General features: G+C 38.6%; 1 protein-coding gene and 1 non-coding gene across 4 annotated transcripts in view; both read right to left on the bottom strand.

Moving 5' to 3' along the window:
- Nucleotides 1–14,030, bottom strand: part of LOC106179625 (zinc metalloproteinase nas-37) — a 37,106-nt gene extending 23,076 nt beyond the window's left edge. For 2 of the 3 annotated variants that reach the window (XM_087019199.1, XM_087019201.1), the window contains exons 1-3: nt 13,846–14,030; nt 10,316–11,141; nt 9,203–10,003 (exon numbers count right to left, since the gene is read on the bottom strand). In XM_087019199.1, the coding sequence (XP_086875325.1) occupies nt 9,203–10,003; nt 10,316–10,342 (828 nt within the window). In that variant the 5' untranslated portion in view covers nt 10,343–11,141; nt 13,846–14,030. Of the gene's footprint in view, nt 1–9,202; nt 10,004–10,315; nt 11,250–13,845 lie in introns of those variants that run through there. The other variant, XM_087019200.1, reaches the window with a different exon arrangement.
- A 2,613-nt stretch (nt 14,031–16,643) lies between these two features.
- Nucleotides 16,644–16,715, bottom strand: Trnac-gca (transfer RNA cysteine (anticodon GCA)). Its single transcript has one exon. It is a non-coding gene; the product is annotated as a tRNA-Cys (tRNA).
- Between the last annotated feature and the right edge of the window lie 1,872 nt (nt 16,716–18,587).

Below are 18,587 nucleotides of genomic sequence, written 5' to 3'. Positions count from 1 at the left end.
ACAGTGAGATAAAGAAGGATGGGCCGCGGGGAGTGACATATCTCGCCCGTGTTAAACCTAACCCAAGGAGCTCTGTCACTTGTTTTACGGTATATTCAACTTCGGTGCTACACGTTGTTTTTATTCACTCATAATGAATTTTCCAATTTTCCAACCATTTTTTCATTGACAATGGGAGAAGGCACTTACCAAACGATGGCACACGATGTTTGGCATTTATATTTATTTTCTTTTGAAAAAGCTATGTTTACATGTAGGTTTCAGAATATCTTGATATCCTATGGGCGGCCTATAAAATACGTCATTATTGGGTCAGCTCTTTGGCATTCTTATTTTTCTCACCAGGTGAAATCTACTGGAAAAACGTGACCTACTTTTTAATAAGGTCAAACTAGGTCTGACAAGACAATCCCAAAGCACAGCTTCCTTAATACGTAAGATGCATACCGGGTTCGACACGAAGGGGACGTGAAAATAAAAATAAAAAAATGACCATAAGAACGACGTTTTAAAACAACAGCCTTGAGTTCAGACTGTGGCTGGCTATGGAAAGTTATTTCCCTGTGTGTATCTTGACAAGTATCGATGGAATCAGCTTTTTTATTTATATGCTGACAACATAATCCGTAAAATGAATTAAACATGGGATAAATCATAGGACTTTGATGCACCCCTCTTTCTCGGATAAAAACGCTCTCCATTATTCAAAACTTGACTCCCTCAGCACCGAGTGCACCTGATGTCACAATTTAATCACAGTCAATCTGTCTGTGGCGCAAAATTCCCTTTAATTAGAACCCACTTAATTAGTACCCACTTAATTAGTACCCACTTAATTGGTACCCACTAAATCTGGCGGCAAGATGGCTTCTGCAGATGACACGAACTACGATTACCAATGTATCTCTTGGTGCTTCTTATTGTCTCTTCTAAATGGATATTAATATGAGAAATCATCGTGACAGGAATGGTAGTCCGGAAGGACCGTGGTCCGTTCACCATTACTTAATTAGTACAGTTGACATTCGTCCCATATACTAACCCCAGTACTACGACTAACCCTAATAATAAATGTAGTAATCATAAGGGACCCCAGACTTGCATTCCCAGGACTATCATTCCTGTCACATGAGTACTGTTTGAAAATGACATTTTGTATTGACGTAAGTGATGTACACAGTGTAATTTTGTCAAAAAGGAAATGCCAAACTTAATTCCAGTTTTTACAATGAACTTTATGCTTAGACGAAGGGTGCTGAATTTATTCACCAAATATCTGCGAAGCCTCTACTGACAAAGCCTGAAATTACGCTTTATCATATAATGTCATTTACCTACTGTTTATACCAAATGTTTTCCTTGTACAGACACTGAACACAACAAGTCAACACTCAGTCCATTCGTTTTATGAGAAATTACGGAATTACCAAGGAAGCACATAAACAGTAAGGCAAGCATTACGTGACATTGCTCTTAGTACCTTAAACGTTGGTACCCATATCTGTACTCTCTTACGGGTTATATCACAAACCATAATTGGACAACAGGGCATACAATAAAAAATCGATGTTGCACCTGACGTTCTTGCTACGATACATTGGCCGGTGGTGGTTTTACGATAGCGTAATGGCGATTTTTGGGGCGATGCCTTTTTGAACAAGGTAATCAGTACCAATCACTTCGTGTTTCACCGCGGCGGCCAGAGGGAAAATCAAGTGTGGTTAAATTAGAAAACTGTCGCTTAAGGGCGGGCAGTTAAAATCCAGGACTAAATACCGTGTAATGGATAGCGTTTTACAAAAGGCGGTAGGTTTTTATATTCAAAATGTGCCCAAGGACCCGCGTTTAGTTTTAAGAATATAATAAAAGGGTTGAAATTCTTTAAGCGGTCATAAATGACATGAAAGTATTTACCGGCAGCGTTGAATATTCAATTTAGTCCCCCGTAGTGTCAGGAATGAGTCTCCTAAAAGTCAGATATCTCAATGGACAACAAAAATTCTGTCAACGCAATTAGCTGTGAATTCAAATTAAAAAATAAAGAGATGTTAAGATGACTCAGAATTATTCACTTACACCAGAAGTACATTTTACCGATCAGGCAGTCATCCTTCTTTAGTTTTCAACTTGAAACTAATGCTTTTTTATTTGTGGTTTCCGTCTTTGTCATTTCCTATGCCCTTCCATTCCGTTGTCTGTAATAATAAATCATCAGGCATAACAACACAAGTCACGGCCGTTAAACAGTAAAATTATTGCTTAACTTGCAACCGTACACGTGATTGACTATGCAAGCAAATCACACTGAGGGTTATGTCTTTTGTCTTTCTTAAATGGGCGACATATTCATCACGAGAAATTCACAAGCTCATCAACGCTTGATGTGAGTCATAAGTGCTGAACTTCAACGCCATTAGATTGTTAAAAAATGGGATTGTAACACATTCCGAGCTCGTTATAAACTTAAGCATTATTTGATCATCAGACTTAACTCATTTCCTAACACCTTTAAACATCTAAATGAGTCTCTATTACAAACAGAGAATGTTTCATATCCAGACCCATTATCCGGAATCTTATATGTTGAAATGTGATAATTCTGTTCATTTTTTTATTTGCAATCTAGACTAGCCGGAAAGTACGTGAACGGGGACAATTGGTGAGTCGCCATTTCAAATCCAACGGCCTCGTGCTAGCTGGTTGTTTCCTTAATTGCAGGGGTGTTCCTCTAGGAAAAGGAATTGCCACCCAATAACTCCGTTATCAGTTCCGACCCATGCCAAATGCACCCAATGGCCAGGTTCGGACTTTTCGAACCCCGTCATTACTGACCCGTTGTCCAGGCCTATCTGACCCATCTTTCCAGTGCTTGACCACCCAGCTGGCTTATCACCCCTCGAGCTGCAAATTACCCGAGCAGTTAAGTTTATCACGTAGCGTCACCCCTGGTCTAAGTATCTATCTACACCGCACATCAAATAATTTACCCTGAGTCATCATTTTTCGACTTCTTCAACTTTATAATGGGTGGTTAGGAGCAATGACTTTGGTTGATGATAATAAAGAGATGTCGTCTGCTTCGGACACATTTTCCCGCTGAAACGTGGCCGTTTTTCATGGGTAGCATTTGGGCTGTACGTGTGCGTGTGTATGGAACTGTGTTTGTGCGTGTGAACGAGACAGGTTTTCCAAAGTTATTCAATTATTTCATCTCTTGATAATTTGAATTGAAAACATACTCGATTGAGTTATAACTTAACACAGTTAGAGATAACATTTACTTTCGATGTCGGTTGAATAAAAAAATCCAATACTTATAAAACGAACAATTAACGCGTGTCGACACACATTTATTCACTCAGTCAGAAAGCATGGATCGAACCGTTTAAGCTTATGTTGTTGGAACGTCAATACATGGCTGAACAGACCGTAAACATGACATTTACGTAACAGGGCAAGGATTGCCTTATACAATAAATAAATAATGTGCAGCTGTGAGAGACGAGGCAGTCATGACAAATTAAATGATAAAATAGTGCCCGCTCTCTCCCTCTCTCTCTCTCTCTCTCTCACACACACACACACACACACACACACACACACACACACACACAGTCCAGATTAACCCGTGTAGATTTCGTCAAATAACACAACATACAACTCAAGGGTTGAATCAACGCCTTCTACCCCCTACCCAATCACCGCACCCCACCCCCTCCCCTTCCCACCTAAACTTATCAGTGATGACGACACACCAGATCAATTGAGGTTAGAATGCCTCCAAGTTTGTGTTGGACATCGTTTTGTGGCAGAGTTCAACTTATCCGTCCAGCCCATTAATACATGGATAATGAATCGCATACTATCCACCTTTAGGCTACTAACAGGTTATCTTAACTGGACACTGTCCAAGCCTCCCGTGGCAATTTTTGACATACCAAACGAAATGCAGAATACCCTTCCGCCACACGCTGGGTACTCATGTGTCTTTTCTTTAAATGATAAAACGTTTGGATATTATAGATATTTGGTAGGCTGTGTACTGTTTGTAGGCTGTTGGTAGGCTGTGTACTTGAATAGGATGTTTATATTGTTTATATTTGGGGAAAGTATACAAGACAATGGAATGTGACAAAAGAGTAAAATATTGCGCCCCACCCCGCCCCCCACCCCCCACCCAAAAAAAAATAATAATAATAAAATAATATCTTGATCCTATGTGAATCAGTATTGGTCAATTCGTAAGCAATATCCACGCTTGCTTTATAATAATAAAGTCGTGGGCTATGTTTGAGTGCTGTGAGTTTGTACGTGGAAGTTAAAGTCATTATTCTAACTAAAGTTATAGTGTGTAAGCCTAACCAAATCAGAAAAGTGCAAAGGCCAGGAAAGGTCACGTCGGTGTCCATTTTCACGGCCCAAATAGCGTGTGTGCCATGCGTGGATAGAAAGGTCATTTTGGTGCCTTGCTCCAGAGTCATCTTTGATATGATTAAGCAAATTCTCTGAATTTTAGATGAGAATTTTTGGGGGTAGTTTGGGGTGCCTAACCATGGCATATGAAAAAAAAATTAAAAACGTAATCAAATAACATTGGTGACGAGTGTGGCTATTCATTGTTATACAGTATTATGAAAAATTACTTTTTTACTGTAGTTTGCCGATTTAAATAAAGAAAACGAATGATTTGCACATCAAACCAAAATATCAATATTTCTTTATAAAATATTCATCAACAAACCCATACGACAAGCACCGACTATAATATTTGTGTAAAAACCACTCTCATTGCTCTTGTATCCAGCTGGTCACTGCAGACTCTCCCCCACGTGACGTCGTAAAAGTCACCTGACTGGATGACGTCACACCAACCACCTGTTCTCACCCAGAGATCACAGAACGAGAACAGCGGAAGAGGAAGCGGCATAAAACGACAGACCTGTTGGCAACAGATTGCGCAGTGCTTGATCTAAGGACATAATAAAAGACAAAACAAGAATAATATCCCCCTAGTTCGCAGAAAAAGAGATTTAATGTCAGCCCCCGACTGAAGGTTAAGATGCAACACGCTACTACAAAAATGCAACAGTATTTGCATGTCATGAAAAAAAAGTACTGCTTGTTATGTACGCTGCAGAACAATACACATCAACGCTGTAGCTTTGAAGGACACCTTGAATTAAAGAAACTGCTGGTTGTACGGTTTCTGGCATATCAGTCAACAGTTATGTGTATATAATTTCTAATAGTAAATGATCAATTCATCCCAGTTTTATCGTGGTCATAACCACGTGTTACTTCTAACCTTAGCGCTCATTACTTTGACTTGGGGATCTCAAATGATATTTTAGCCCTACAAGCCACCTGACCTAACTTTGACTGACATGTGTACGTAACTCCAGTCAAGGCCACCGACTCTTTAAAATGATTTACTAAGTTTTTCACCCTGTCAACTTTGGGAGTAAAGTGATGAGTGAACACTAAGTGCATATCATCTTCTTAGCGGTACCCCAAAGAAAAAAAAATGGTATGATAAAAGCAGGGTCTGATTTATGAAAGAGCGTTGTTGTTGTTATTGTTATTGTTGTTGTTTGAATTATTCAACTTTAAGAAAGGAGATGGGCAGATATAACACAATACATATTATTAACATAAACTTAACACATATACGACTACCAAAAAAATGATACGATGTTGTTTCATTTTATTATTTCATCATGAAAAGCACATTTCATCGCCACCTCTGTTCAAATTTACTCCACGAAGAGTCACAGTGTGTTTGGCAGTGGAATGTGATTAGAATAACCAGTATGTTAGCTTGTTGTGACTATTGACAAAAATGGTATCTAAACGGTATGTAATTTTATTAATTAATTAAAGAAGTAAATTTAACGGTGTCTTTATCAATATTCAACCCACGTAAAATTATCGACAGTTGTTCACCCAGTCCGTCAGCCGGAGGTCAACAGCCGGCATCACGACCCGACCAATATGTGAAACTGTATAAATAGTAACTTTGTGAACAGTTTGCATTGCGAATTTCTTTGATTAGGATTTACATAAATAATTAGACTCCAGACACCCTGTGTGGAAAGATACGCAAGGTTCCATATATAGAAATGTAGCCATCATCGTGCTTATTGATTATCATGGGGGGAGGGGGGAGAGGTGTTAACACTCGTAAGATTGTATAGAAATGAAGTAATTGGGATTTCCCTGCCCTAAGAGAGATAAATAACGTAACCTATATTAATCCAGAAGTAATCGTCAACCCTTGGTGACGAGCAGGATTACATGTATTATAACCGGAGAGTTTGCGCCAAGAGCACAGCGCTGACAAAACCAAGATAACACATATGACTTTCTCATTTTTCTCTTGACAGACAGGGTGATAATATTTTTAAAAAAGACAAACTCAACCCCAACAGACCAGTCATTCTGACAGCTGCTGTAAACGGGCGTGGTTTCAAACAAAATTTTTAATAAAAGTGCCGGCTTGGACATCGGCGCTGAAGCTGGTAATTGGTGATAACTATACGGTCACAGATTGGAGAAAAATGCCTGAAATTATTTAATTATTTGCAAGACGGGGACTGTGACTTTCATTATGGCCCATTAGGTCTTTGTGAATTGTAAAATTGCGTGTTTTGATGCCATAGAGCATCTTTTAACTCAGGTTAGATACCCAGACCTTGTTTATGCTGACAACAAGCAAGTGACTTTGTGACGTGGTCCCTAAACAATCTATCTTATAAATAAAAATGCTGAATCAGTCACGAATGTGGTGCTTTTATAAATTACGCAATTAAATGAATTCCGGAGTCTTATAGTCTAGAGTCATGCGGTATACAAATAGAAAAAAGTTGTGTGAGAGAGAGAGAGATAGTTGGGGGGGGGGGGGGGGAGAGGGACAATAAGTACATGTAACAATAATGATAATACCACTTCTGGAAAGCAACACATTTCCGACAAAAGACACATATTGAATCAAGTCGCTTTCATCTGCAATTCATCCATCGCGTTTTTAATACTTTACAAGACCACAGGTGTTGTTCGATAATTAAGTTGGGCCTTTTTATCATTTCCCATCCCACTGAAAACCTCTTTCCACAAACAAAATACTGGGCTTATATCTCCGTAGCATCGACAGTAATAAATTGCTATTTTGATGAAAAAGATTTCAAGAAAAAAAACAAATTATAGGGTAAACCGTGTAGTTAAAATGCAAACGATAAAATGAAACGTTTAGGCAGACAAAAATTAAGAAGACATAAGGAAAGCGTGGAAAATCTTTCGGATAAGTTAAAGTATGTACATGGAAAAAGTGGAAATTCGAACAGGATAAATATAGTTAATTAAAAGATATAGTCCATTTTATGTACATGGTAATCAACTGAAATAGTAAAACTGAACTGAGAGTCGCCAAACACGGAAGTGAATTGATTCCACGTGCTACAAATTCCTTCACTATCTTAGTTAGCAAAATCAATTGAATTTTCAATAATTTACGTGTTTTTAAATGAAATACAACATGCCTGCCAATTGAGAAACTCTGACATGTTAAATTTAAATATTTTGACAACATTCACCAACACAACATACTGGTAGTAATTGAACTGTATAAGGATGAAGTGAGTATATATTTATATTATTCAGTTGTTCAATCTTAAGCAAAATACCTCATAATAGAAGGGTTGGGGTGTATACATTTTTACTGAAAAAAAAAACAGCATCCCTCTAACCCCTACATACACAAAATTATATCAAAACCAACACAGGTGAATGCAAACCACGCCTCCCAAAGCAGAGCTAGCGCTCTATGCCATATTATCAGCGTTTTGATATCATCTTTAAAATAAAGGTGTTAAAACCATGATTTACGTTACTACACTGATGCACGTTCTGGGACCTTAACATGTGGAACCGTGACCCGTGTATGGTTATGACGGGCATGCTGTATCTCATCGCGTTCTGGAGAGGAGAAGGGTCTCATTAATCAGGTACCATGAACGAGACTTTGGTATGATACAATTTGAGTCAAGGCAGATGTATATGTAAGCCCTAAGTGTAGGCCAGCTAGCCAATGTTGATAGATTCACTTTCGGTGCAAGCGAGAGGAAGAGGTGTCAACACACACACAGTACATTCACGAGAAGAAAGAAAAGAAACCAGCATTAAAAAAAGTGCCAGGTGTGTTTTAAAATGTCGCGTGTCTTATTAGCTGTCCTTGTAACTAACATTCACATTGAAACAACGCGTGAGCCTGCTTTCGTTTAGCTGATTTAAAGAAAGGGGTTTACACAAGGGTCTGGGTTCAGATTCAATCGTAAATTGGCTCTATACTTTTGCTTCAAGATGTATAAAACTCATGGTTTTCTGTACGGGACAACTATTTTTGTTTTTAATAAATAATTGGATATAAATCATGTTTTGCACTCAGTTTGGAAGGTAAACGGCTAACATGCTAAAATAATAGGCACACAAAATCGCTTCAATGTGTATGGAAGTGCATACCAGAGAAATATTATCTCCGATTTTGTAAATAAATGGGTATAAATGGCAGGTTGCACCTAGATAGAGAGGAACACAAAGACTTGCAGAATATGCATGGGAAGCTAGGGATATGAATTATTAAACGGTAAGGTATGTTATCTACAATAAAATCCCTTTAATGCGTCTTGATGTTCTAGATTCGACGTGCTGAATTTTAATAGCCTTCTATCGACGTTAAGCCTTTTTCACTTCCGGTATCCAAGTCTCGACAGCGTCATTTCATTCTTAAGTTACACGCTCGGCAATTTTCTCTCGTTTTCCTGTACCACAGAAGCTGGTAATCTTTGAATGAGTCCCCTACACACAAAAAAATCATTGATATCTTAGGGATACGACACAGTATGCTATGCCGGGTATGTGGTGAAAGAATGCCCGAATGCCAAGGGCAAGTATGAGAAAGAAAACATAAACATGCTAGGTATACAACTTATAGCCGAATCGGCCACAAAACGTGAATTGCATAGAAATGCGCCAATTCGTCCTCATTTTGCATTACCTTCAGAGCCATTAACACTCAAGATGCCTTTGGAATATCACTTCCTCAAGTAGAAGTCGGTGACGAGGGTGCCAATATAGAAACAAAAAAATAGGAAGAGGGGGTTATCTATCCCGGAAAAGGGTCACGTAAGAAAAAATTTTGGTGACTTACCCTGTGCGTGACGTCGCCTTCTGTTCCTGCATCTGAGGACCTTTCCGAAACTGTGTGTAGAGAGACAATCGATGTATTCTCCGAAGATTTTCCGTCCTCTGAGACTGAGTTTGCGCCTTCCGCCATGGCGGGAGCGCTAGGAATACTGGTATCGTCTGCTTCTGAATTGTCTGCGGGATTTGTCCCGTGAGTTGAAGACGGAATGGAAGAGAGCGGCAGAGAGGCATTGTCTCCTTGACTTGAACCCGTCTGCTGCCCGGATAGAACTGCCAGTCTGGAAAGCGCTAGGTCGGCTCGTCTGCTCGAACCGGACCCAGCGTTCTTTTTGATAATTTGAGAGAAGAATTGTTTAGCAACGGGCATACCTCGCCCCCTTCCACTACCGCTACCTCTCCACTTCCCTGAAAGATCGTCTGCGGCGGAGAGTGCAACATTTGAAGCAGACGATGACTGAGGATTTGAATGAAAAGCTGGGGAGCTGGGTCCCTGTGGTGATCCCTGTGCTCTCGGGATATTCCCATTCGTTTTTCTCCTGTGTCTGTGTAACAGCCATAATGTCCTGTGTGTTGGAGGGGCCTCCGCCATGACAATGCTTACAGGCTGTGAGGCGATGTCCGCCGAAAGAGGGGCGGAGAATACACTCCATATTGCTCCTAGGAGATAGAGGTACGATAGCACACTCTCGGCGCTGAGAGAGGAACGAAATCTAAGAGTTATCCGCATATTTCTTCGCGTTGGCCTGCTTTGACATAATGTACCGTGTCCGTTCGTGAGGCAAGTCGTTCGCAGGATCGTTTCAGGCTAGAAAGAAAGATTACAACGTCATATCTGAGCTAAAATCGTAATTCATCTACCTTTCCTATATTGTAGGCCCCAGCGTTTTGTGACTGTATTTTGGTAGCGTCGACGGAGTCCTTACACGCGAGAGACTCCGCTTGCATGCAGTAAAATATCAACGCCGGTTATAGTTTAAGAAAAAAATGCAAAACAATGTAAAATCCGCCCTATCTTGTGTAGTCGACTACTTGTATGGTTGTAGCCCAGTCAGCAGTAACAGCAGGCATGGACTTAGTTTGTAAATGAGTATTTCAGGTCGTAAAAAAATGTCCTTACTTTTTCCCCTATCCTTTCCTTGCACATGGACCACTTGACACTTGAATCAATGCAGCTTGTGAAATTATTCTTCAGTAATTATAGAAATACTACTACGCAGGCTGGCTGTGCACCGCCTCGGGGCAGGCAGTTGACTGAAGTGGATTCCCAGCCGTTAAAAGAAATATCGCCCTCGGGGCTACGCTAAATCTCTCTTTAACTTCCAGTCGTCACCGAGTGTAAGTCCTACGATAGTAGACAGCGTAGTGCGTCAACGACAATGCTACTTCTGTAGTAAAAATAATTAAATCGCGGCGTTTTCAGTGGTCGTTCTGGTAGTGACGGTAAAACTGTTATTACTACCGAGAGCCCATATTAACATGGTATGTCCCAGTCCGCGGTGATATCGATGTTGGCTTCAACAATCAGCGGTTAATCTCACTTGTCCGGGTCCCACAATATTCTTTTTCGTACTTTATCAAAAATCGACGCAAAAAGTCAGTGAGTCCAAGAAAACACGACCTACTCCATGCGTCAGCCACGTTAAAAGTGAACCTCAACAGAGCTTGAAGGAAGCGGTATCTGATAGATTAATTGTTGTCATGCCCCTCTCGTGAGGCACCAGGCTTAATGGGTTGAGTCAGGAACGCCTCTGTGCGTCGAGATCTACCGTTAGCGAGAGTCTTTAAGCCAATAAGGGTCGTTTCTCAGTTCTGGCTCTTCTACTGCGACGGCTGTGCGAGGTCTGGGGTTAAGTAGCGTTTCCTCTCTACTCCGCCGAAATCCAACGTGTGGTCAGATATTATAATTTCACAGCTGCCTGCGCTTGGTCGCGTTTGTCGCTCTCCTGAAAATAACAGAAGGGGAAAGGAGGTCCTTAAGTCGCTTTTATCGAAATTATCATCTTTTATATGCAAGATAGACAGATTCCTCACTTCTTCAGCAGTCAGATGACCGACCTCCCGAACCGCATCGCTCGCTTGTTATGTGTCACTGATACAAGAGAGAGAGAGAGAGAGAGAGCGAGCTTGATTTTACCTCGACAGTATCGTAAAACGAAAGGCCAGCCTCTCTCCACTTTAAAACGCTCGTAGAAAGAAAGAGATTAAAATGTGCCTTATAAATATATGTATGCAAATTACGTGTAACAGAGGGTTCACAGCATTATGCTCTATAAGCTTTAATACTCCAACACGCGGTGGAATATGTATGCACCTAGGTCGGTTATTTATAATATTGCCTGCCACATGTCATGAATTAAGTTTTATCAGCGATTTAAAAGCGACCCGCCCTTAATGTCTGTTTATTAGCCTCACGCATTACCCTAAGTTGATAATTAGCCACACTAGACTAACAGTAAATTGGTGTGAATTGTTTGCACGCGTCTACGTATGTGGGTAGAGGCTTACGCGCGCACGGGAAAACGCGCACACGAGCAAGTGTCGATGTATACGCATTGTTTTTTTCTTTTCTTTATCTTTCTGCCTTTCCCCGTCCGTCCTCTCTCTCTTTCTCTCATCCCATCATCTAATATTTATCAATATTTTGGAATCACACTTGATTTTTTGCACAGTCAAAAGTTATACTCTTTCTCTCTCTCTCTCTCTCCTCATTAATATCTGCAGAAACTAATACGCCCACACAAATCCCCACAAACAATAAAAACACCTTCAACAATTAACACACCCTGTCAAATAAACGAAACCCATATCTTCTATTACTACGTGTATTAGGCACCGCCTTCAAATCCTTGTAATAAAATGACATTAATTGTAAACGAATACTTTACGGTTATCTACCTTCGTCTTTATATTTAACAGCAGAAACGGCCTTGTCACTCTGACTGAAAATGACTAAATGACGCATGGCGTGTTAGAACAGGTATTTTAAGGTCTTTTAATGTGAGATTAAAAACCCAATAAGAAAGAGACATTCTGACATTATTAAGTAGTGACGGGTATTAAGGCGCCGTGACAAATTGGTGCGCTGTGCTATTAAACCCTCAAAAAGGTGAGAATAAATTTGTTTCGGAACTTTATTGTTTATTGCCCTCGTCGTGCCTCGACTGAAGAACGAGACTGGTTGCGATGAAGGACTTAGTATTTTTATTGATATTGATTGATAAATAATGTTGTACAAATTATTTGAGACCACTCCCCCCCCCCCCCCCCCGTCCTTAAAATGCTCTGAATATTTCTCAAGTAAAATATCTTATCGAACAATTCTGTGATGAAGTAGGAAAAAATAAACTTCCGAATTGTTTTTAAATGTGTTCACAATTTTCTTATTTAATACGTCATTCTTAGTCATCAGTTTTCTGCGTTCTTTGTGAAGGAAATGAGTGGGAAAAATAGCGGCATATTCACTCGCGAAAGGTTTCAATTTACCGCTTGCATGGACATCGATTTAATTAGGTACGACAACGACCACCATGATGCAATTTTATTTCGATTTATTCTAAAAATAAAATTTACCTTTACGTAGGTACTATCTGTCTCTTTTTTTATCAAAACTGAGCATGCCAAATTGGTAATTTGTTATTGTGTTGCATTATTCAAATAAAGGTATTTCATTATTACTGCGTAGATCTCAGCAGAGGTGACTTGAAGTATATAAAGAAGAAAAATTAATTAAAAGACATAAACGTTTACATTATCCTGCGACTAAAATTGTCATATTGTTTCAAAATGCCCCACCAGTCTCGTATTAAACAACGGTTATTTCATAGCACGAGCAGGGTCTCGCTATCAATGTCAAATCACAGTTTTAAAATCGACAGTTTTCTCAGCCACCAACAAAAACATTAGCATTATAGAGACGCGAGACTCAAAGCATTAATTTCAACATAAGGGTAATAAATTCATGCGCCCCACGTAAAATATTTCCGTGGGCAATTACTCCAAAATTAATATCTTTTATTTGTAAAATGATGATAAACCTAGCGGTTGCGTCCTTGAAAAAACAAAGGCTTTGGGAAGAAAAGTACGAATTAAACAAATTGGTCTGAGAAGATGATTTTGTCTAGTAAATTTTCTTTGCTGACAAGGGCATCGTTAGTCAGCAGCCAAGATAAAATAATGTTTATATTTAGATTTCTTTGTAGCGTGTTTTATATATTCTTCCTTGTTTTTTGTTTCGCCTTCCTATTTTCTTGAGTTTGATTGTGAGTGGCTGTGCGAACGTGTCCTGTTTCGACTTTCTATACATTATATTTCTCTCTAACTCTCAACTTATCGTTTGAACCACGATTCCACGATACTCGATGCGAAACCCATTGATCTCTCTCTCTCCTTCTCTCTCTTTCACACACACACACACACACACACACACACACACACACACACACACAATTCCCCCCTCTCTCTATGTCTCTCCCTCTCTCTCTCTCTCTTTCATTTATTCCCTCTCTCTTTCATTTTCATGTTCATGTCACCTACGTTAGCAACAATATGCAACTTGAAAAAGTATGATACACAACTCATTGCTTGATTTCCATGGCAACATGCTATAGACACCAGAAACATCTCGAGAAAAAAAAAAAGCCCACTCACCTAAAAGTGCTTTGCAGAAGTACATCAATCTCCGTCATTCTTGCTTGTGCAGTATCTTGTAGAAATGCATTGAAATGACTTGCCAATGACAACAGTTACCCGTCTACGGGGGTTGTCAGGGGAGACTTCACAATAACGGAATTAATTTGTTCAGTGGGGGAGAAAAACATAGGCGGACAGGCTATCCCACCTTTAAGAGAACAAAAATACTTGACATTTTCTCAAAAGGACAAATTCATGGTCGAGGTGTCACAGCGGAAGATGATCAGCATTTCCAAGCTATACATCACCCAGAGGCCGTTCGCCTACATCACGCTGCGTCACACCACGCAAAAAAGTGCATAACGTTCCCATTGTCTCTCCCCAAAATTTCCGCGACCGCCCATCACGTGACAGTGGAGTTCTCACGGGCGGAGGAGCAGAACGTTAGACAAGGGATTCCTAGTCATGAACGCGCTGAATGCCCCGTAATTAGATATTAATGATATGGTATCGTTGAACAACAGTTAAACAGGAAAAAACGGGACCCTTAACCCCCCGATAACCGACGCTGCTATGCACATATCTTCCCGCTCGTTTTTTCCTTCTTTTATGTGGTGACATTTCACGTAGTCATTTTAAGTTCTCTTTGAAGTAACAGAAGGGCGGTTTGCCTTTAGATCAAACTGATAACATTTAACATTTGTAACTATCGAAGGCATTAGAAAATACCCCAAAAAGACGAAGAACAGATAAGACAATTTACAAGCTGTGTGTAAATTTTTATTTATGATTTTCTTTTGGTCTGCAGTTACAAAGATACATACATTTGGACTTCAAGTTGGATATCTTTTTTAATAAATATAATTAAGATGTACTCTAATACATAATTTGTTGTTTCATTTTTCAAAAGCTAAGAATCATCCACGATTATAAAGCTTCACATACAAATCGTGATAGTTACAGCGAATTTGAATCTAAATTATGAAAAAAGACATTTTAAAGATAAACTATATAAGTAAATGTATTTTGTTTGCTATATCTTCCCTGTTTCCATGAGATAAAAGTGGTAGCTTAAGGCAAGTATAAATAAAGAAGTAATTGAATAAACACTACTGACGTTAAATCCAATATAATTGACCTCAGAAATAATATTCAAGTCTATACACGATATCAATTGGTATTATACATAATTTATTACCAGGAACATTTAATGATGTATAAAATGTATATCAGTGCCTTAACCACCAAGAGAAAAATTGATAACTATCAAATACATGAACATGTATGAACAGCAAGAAAGAAATAAAGGCATTGGGTGAATTTTGTTTACTTACAACCCCATCCTTCTAAAAAAAAAAAAAGTCCGGTTCGGTGTATGTTGAAAACAAAGTAACAGACTCTCCTTAAATGGTCAATGGTTATTATCACCGAAGTTCTGAACTAGCACGAGGAAGTGCATTTTATTCACTCCACATTTTGTAACCGCCAAGATGTTTTATGATAACAACATCGAAAACTACGGGTTAAAAAGGAGGAAGCAGACCCCCTTTTTTTCATAACCAGCTCTTGACTGTAGCTATCTGATCAAAGGCGGATAAGTATATGCCAATCTTTTATTTCCCCCGTCACATGATTTAAAAGTATTTTATCATATCATATTTTTGTCTCAATTTATTTATTTATTTATTTATTTATTTATTTATTTATTTATTTATTTAAAATTCACAGATTTATCCAAAATGTAAAAGCTAATTTGACCTCCAATCATAAATATGCACTTGCTCATTTCATACATGTACAAATTATATTATTATGATTGAAATATATTTTCCTGAAACTTGAGCAGCCTGAGTCATTCCCAAGATCATGGCAAGACTAAGGGGCACATGCACCCAAAACTTAACGGGGAGAGCTCGAGGATATGACCTAATTGCGTCTTGATTTACTGGTGACAGCAATGTCCTTTGGTTCATTGATAATATAGGAGGGCGTGTTAGGATGATTTATTTCAGGAAATAATCCCACCGTCTATTTAATAAATAGAAAATACACACGTAGTCCCTTTTGGCATGTTGGCCTAGCAAGAATATTAGACAGTTTGCAATGCGGGACATTTACTGTGTTTTGATGATAAATGCCTAAGCACTTTCAAGTAAAGATTATGATGGATAAATGATCACCATGAAAAAAATGGTTGTGATAATAAACCTGGAAAGGACAAACGTGGGACGTTAGTTTTGTATCATTTACTCTTTATTTATCTTTCTTTCTTTCTCTCCCTCTCTCAAAGAAACAAACAAACAGACAAACAAACAAACAAATAAAAACTGGGATGTCAGTTCTTGTCTGAGCACCATATCATGCAAGTTTTATTATCTTTTTCCTCGTAAGAAAAGGGGGATGTGTTAAAATGGTAAAGTCGAGCGGATTTTTGGGCTTTAATTAAATTAAACACGGGCAATGAATAATTTGACATCTGCATCAGATTATAAATATAAAACGACTAGAAAAGCATTCAGAAAGTGCAGTCCACCGCCAAAGCAACTCAATTCTCAATAACCATTTAATGATTAGTTAATCAATTAATTGATAAATACAATTCTCGTCTTACAAATTAATTATCAATGAACTAACTTAATCAGATACAGCACATTCCCTGTCCTGAAAATTTTTATCAAAATTTTGAATAAAAAATACGGAAGCGAAGAGCAACCTCCTTGGCGAAGGTAGATGTATATAACTAGACCTACAGTGTTCACCCAACATGTGAAATGAAATTTATATTATTAATATAACTTACAAGAAAAGGAGTCGTGAGGGGGCACCCGGATTTGAACCGGGGACCTCTCGATCTGCAGTCGAATGCTCTACCACTGAGCTATACCCCCACTTACGAACCACCTCTTCTAAAAACTGATTCTTAACTTAAATTTTAATATTGCACAATCATGAAAGATGTCTTTCCTCTCCATCTTTCCATTTTTATATAAAAAACTCTACTATTATATTTATACATGCAATCTTATTGAAATCCCATTGAAGTAAGGGTGTTAAAGCGGACAGTTCTCTTCCTACAATAGAGTAATACCTACTCTGGGTGATTTATAGTTCTGATGAAATGTTTGGGAATACACATGGATAGTTGTTCTGATTAACAAGCAGAAACACTCAAGCAACGGACAGATTGGTTATTATACTATACAAAAGATATATATTTGAAATACCAATTCAAAATGTAAGGCACAAATACACTTATATGAAAAACAATCAATTAATGCGACAAAATACATTGTATAATAAAAATAAATGTACGTGTAAATACAGTGACAGAAAATTTCTTTACATTATGTAGCAAACATAAATGCACGTGTAAATACAGTGTCAGAAAATTCCTTTACACAAAGACGCACAGAAAAGATCTAATGTAAGATTCAAAGTAAACAATAAAAATTTAAAAAAAAAAAAAATAGAAAGAAAAGTTACAAAGACAAACGGAGGCCACCTGCAAATAAATCACCCCCCCACACACACACAATTTTTTGAAAAAAAAAGTGTTATTACAACTGTTACCAACATTAGTCCACCTATGCCAAAGCACACGTGCCGTGATTTTGATATCTTTCTCAGGATATAACTTGCAGTGCAAACACATTAGGCATTGCTCCTCCTTTTTACGGATCAAACAAACAACTTAATTTGGCTAAATAACGGGGTTCCTTATCAGAGAACTCCCTAAGCTTCGGCAAACCTTCTGAAGAGCGCATTCTTGTGGTCGGCAGCCATATTGTGGCGGATTGATTTATGCCGCGCTGCGAGAGTAATCTGGTCCTTATTGATCCACAAGCCCTTGAAATACTTACGTCGTAGAAGCATCTTGACATTTTGAATTAATCAGGGTAACTTTCTGGTTGAACAGAATTGTCGTCAGCAAACAATGAGGTGGATTTTATTCATAATCTTATCAGAATGCGATAGATTAGCAGACGACTTCAGCCACAAAAACGCGCGATATGCGGAACTGCTTGACAAGATCTCGAGTCTATGGTGTACATGTTATCGTATCTAGGTCTAGAGATTTAATCGCTTCTGGCGATCTTCAGATCTTAAACGGAAATCACGAATTTCGTCAAGATCAAATAATCCCAAATAGCTTTGACGTTTGCCATGAAAGATATACTTATTCAAGCCAACATGAGGGGAGAAAATTCGTCACTATTGAGTTAACAACGCTGTCAAATATGCCTTGATCTTAACAGCAGATACCTTTTGGATATTTTTTTTCTTTTTTATATAATTAGATTAACATATTTATGGCGTAAACATGGGGAACGACAAAAACGTGGATATGATAAACATCAAACTTTGGAAACCGATTAATATCCCGATTCCGTGGAATTTGCAAATGGAATCGATTAATGACGTTGACGTTTTCCGAGGAAAATCGAAAAAGTGGAGATATTAGGTTGAAATGTTGAATACCACAAATCTCTCTCTCTCTCTTTCTTTCTCTCTCTCTCTGTTCCTCGGTCTGTCTCCGCTGCACTTGATAACACGTTGTATTATGTATGCGAATGCGCAGTCATTCAGACACGACGCTGAGGCGCTGAAACTCTCCTTATCTTCAGTAACCATTCACTGACCTCTGAAAAGTGCGAATTAAGTCTAGTTATTTAAGTTGTAATTTATACATGCAATGACAGCTTCCAGCGTCAGGTGTTTTATGTCTCCTTTCAATGACGTTGAACTGTCTTGAAGTTAAA

Source organism: Lingula anatina, chromosome 8, assembly GCF_051362555.1.
Source record: "Lingula anatina isolate TDL-2025a chromosome 8, LinAna3.0, whole genome shotgun sequence".
NCBI lineage: Eukaryota > Metazoa > Brachiopoda > Lingulata > Lingulida > Lingulidae > Lingula > Lingula anatina.
The sequence above is the reverse complement of the archived record's forward strand: the minus strand, read 5'-3'. Positions and strand labels throughout refer to the sequence as shown.